Source organism: Mus caroli, chromosome 2, assembly GCF_900094665.2.
Source record: "Mus caroli chromosome 2, CAROLI_EIJ_v1.1, whole genome shotgun sequence".
Taxonomy (NCBI): Eukaryota; Metazoa; Chordata; class Mammalia; order Rodentia; family Muridae; genus Mus; species Mus caroli.
Window position 1 is genome coordinate 157,738,464 of NC_034571.1, and position 1,216 is coordinate 157,739,679.

Below are 1,216 nucleotides of genomic sequence, written 5' to 3' on the forward strand. Positions count from 1 at the left end.
AGAGAGAGAGGAGAGAGAGAGAGAGAGAGGAGAGAGAGAGAGAGAGAGAGAGAGAGAGAAACGAGAACCACAGAACCACTCTGAGCACTAGATCACCCACTCAAAAGGTCCACTAATCTGTAGACACTGCCAGCTTGTGAGATTTTACTTCACATCTGCGTCTCTTATGCATCAGAGCCACAGTTGTTTAAGAACAGAAGTGGCAAGAGCCTGGGCAAGTGTTTCTTAGCACCCCGGCCGGGAAGCCCCACCACGCAGCCCCTGAGGTGTGCGCCCAGACATTACCCGACTGGGTACAGGACTTCATGTGCTCGGGCCAGTGGGCCTGCTGACAGGGGTAGTCACAGTAGCTGGTGTTCCAGCAGCAGTAGAAAATGGCCTCCTTCTTGCAGTTGGCACACCACTGCTTCTTCTTGGTCTCATCCACCGCCTGCTGCTTCTCCAGCTCCAGCTGCTTCTTCACCTCGGCGATGAGCCGATCCCGCTCCTGTTCCAGGCTCTGCCGCATCTCGGCCATGGTCAACTCTGGTGGAGAAGGAGGACACTAGCTGCATCACAGACCCAGCACAGGACGCCGGGCATCAGACCCCTAGCTTCACACAGACCCGACCTAAGTCTTGACTTGGAAATGGCTCCCCTAGCTCGGTGGCCCTGGGACAGTAAGTAACCCAACTGGGACATTCATCACTCGAGTCCCATAGCCGGCTGTGGCGTCAGTGACATGTCTAGCATATAGGTGACAGGAGACCCCAGTGACGTCATCCCAAGTAACCCCAAGTTGTAGGAATCCCACAAACCCTCCAAACGATTCCAACCAATACTCAGTCACTTTTGATTTTTTTTTTCTGTCAATCAAATACATACACAGCACCTACCGGGTGCGAACTTGGTCCTAAGCACTTCGTACCGACCATAAGCCCTATTGTACTCTCAAGGATAAGAGCTACCATCCCGTTTCACAGATGAGGGAACTGAAGCACACAGATACTAAAGGCACTCAGACAATTTTCTCAAAATCCTGTCTGGAGGGATGGGATAGGGGGGTTTTCGGAGGAGAAACCAGGAAAGGGGATAACATTTGAAATGTAAATAAAGAAAAATATCTAATGAAAAATATATTAGAAAGAAAGAAAGAAAGAGAGAGAGAGAGGGAGGGAGGGAGGGAGGGAGAGAGAAGGAAAGGAGAGGAGAGGAGAGGAGAGGAGAGGAGAGGAGA

General features: G+C 51.2%; 1 protein-coding gene across 23 annotated transcripts in view; it reads right to left on the minus strand.

Annotated features, from left to right (window-relative positions):
* The window catches only part of Zmynd8 (zinc finger MYND-type containing 8), a 103,204-nt gene that overhangs the window by 10,650 nt on the left and 91,338 nt on the right, over nucleotides 1-1,216 (minus strand). For all 23 annotated transcript variants that reach the window (XM_021155753.1, XM_021155754.2, XM_029484368.1 and 20 more), the window contains one exon: nucleotides 286-525. In XM_021155753.1, the coding sequence (XP_021011412.1) occupies nucleotides 286-525 (240 nt within the window). The remainder of the gene's footprint in view (nucleotides 1-285; nucleotides 526-1,216) is intronic.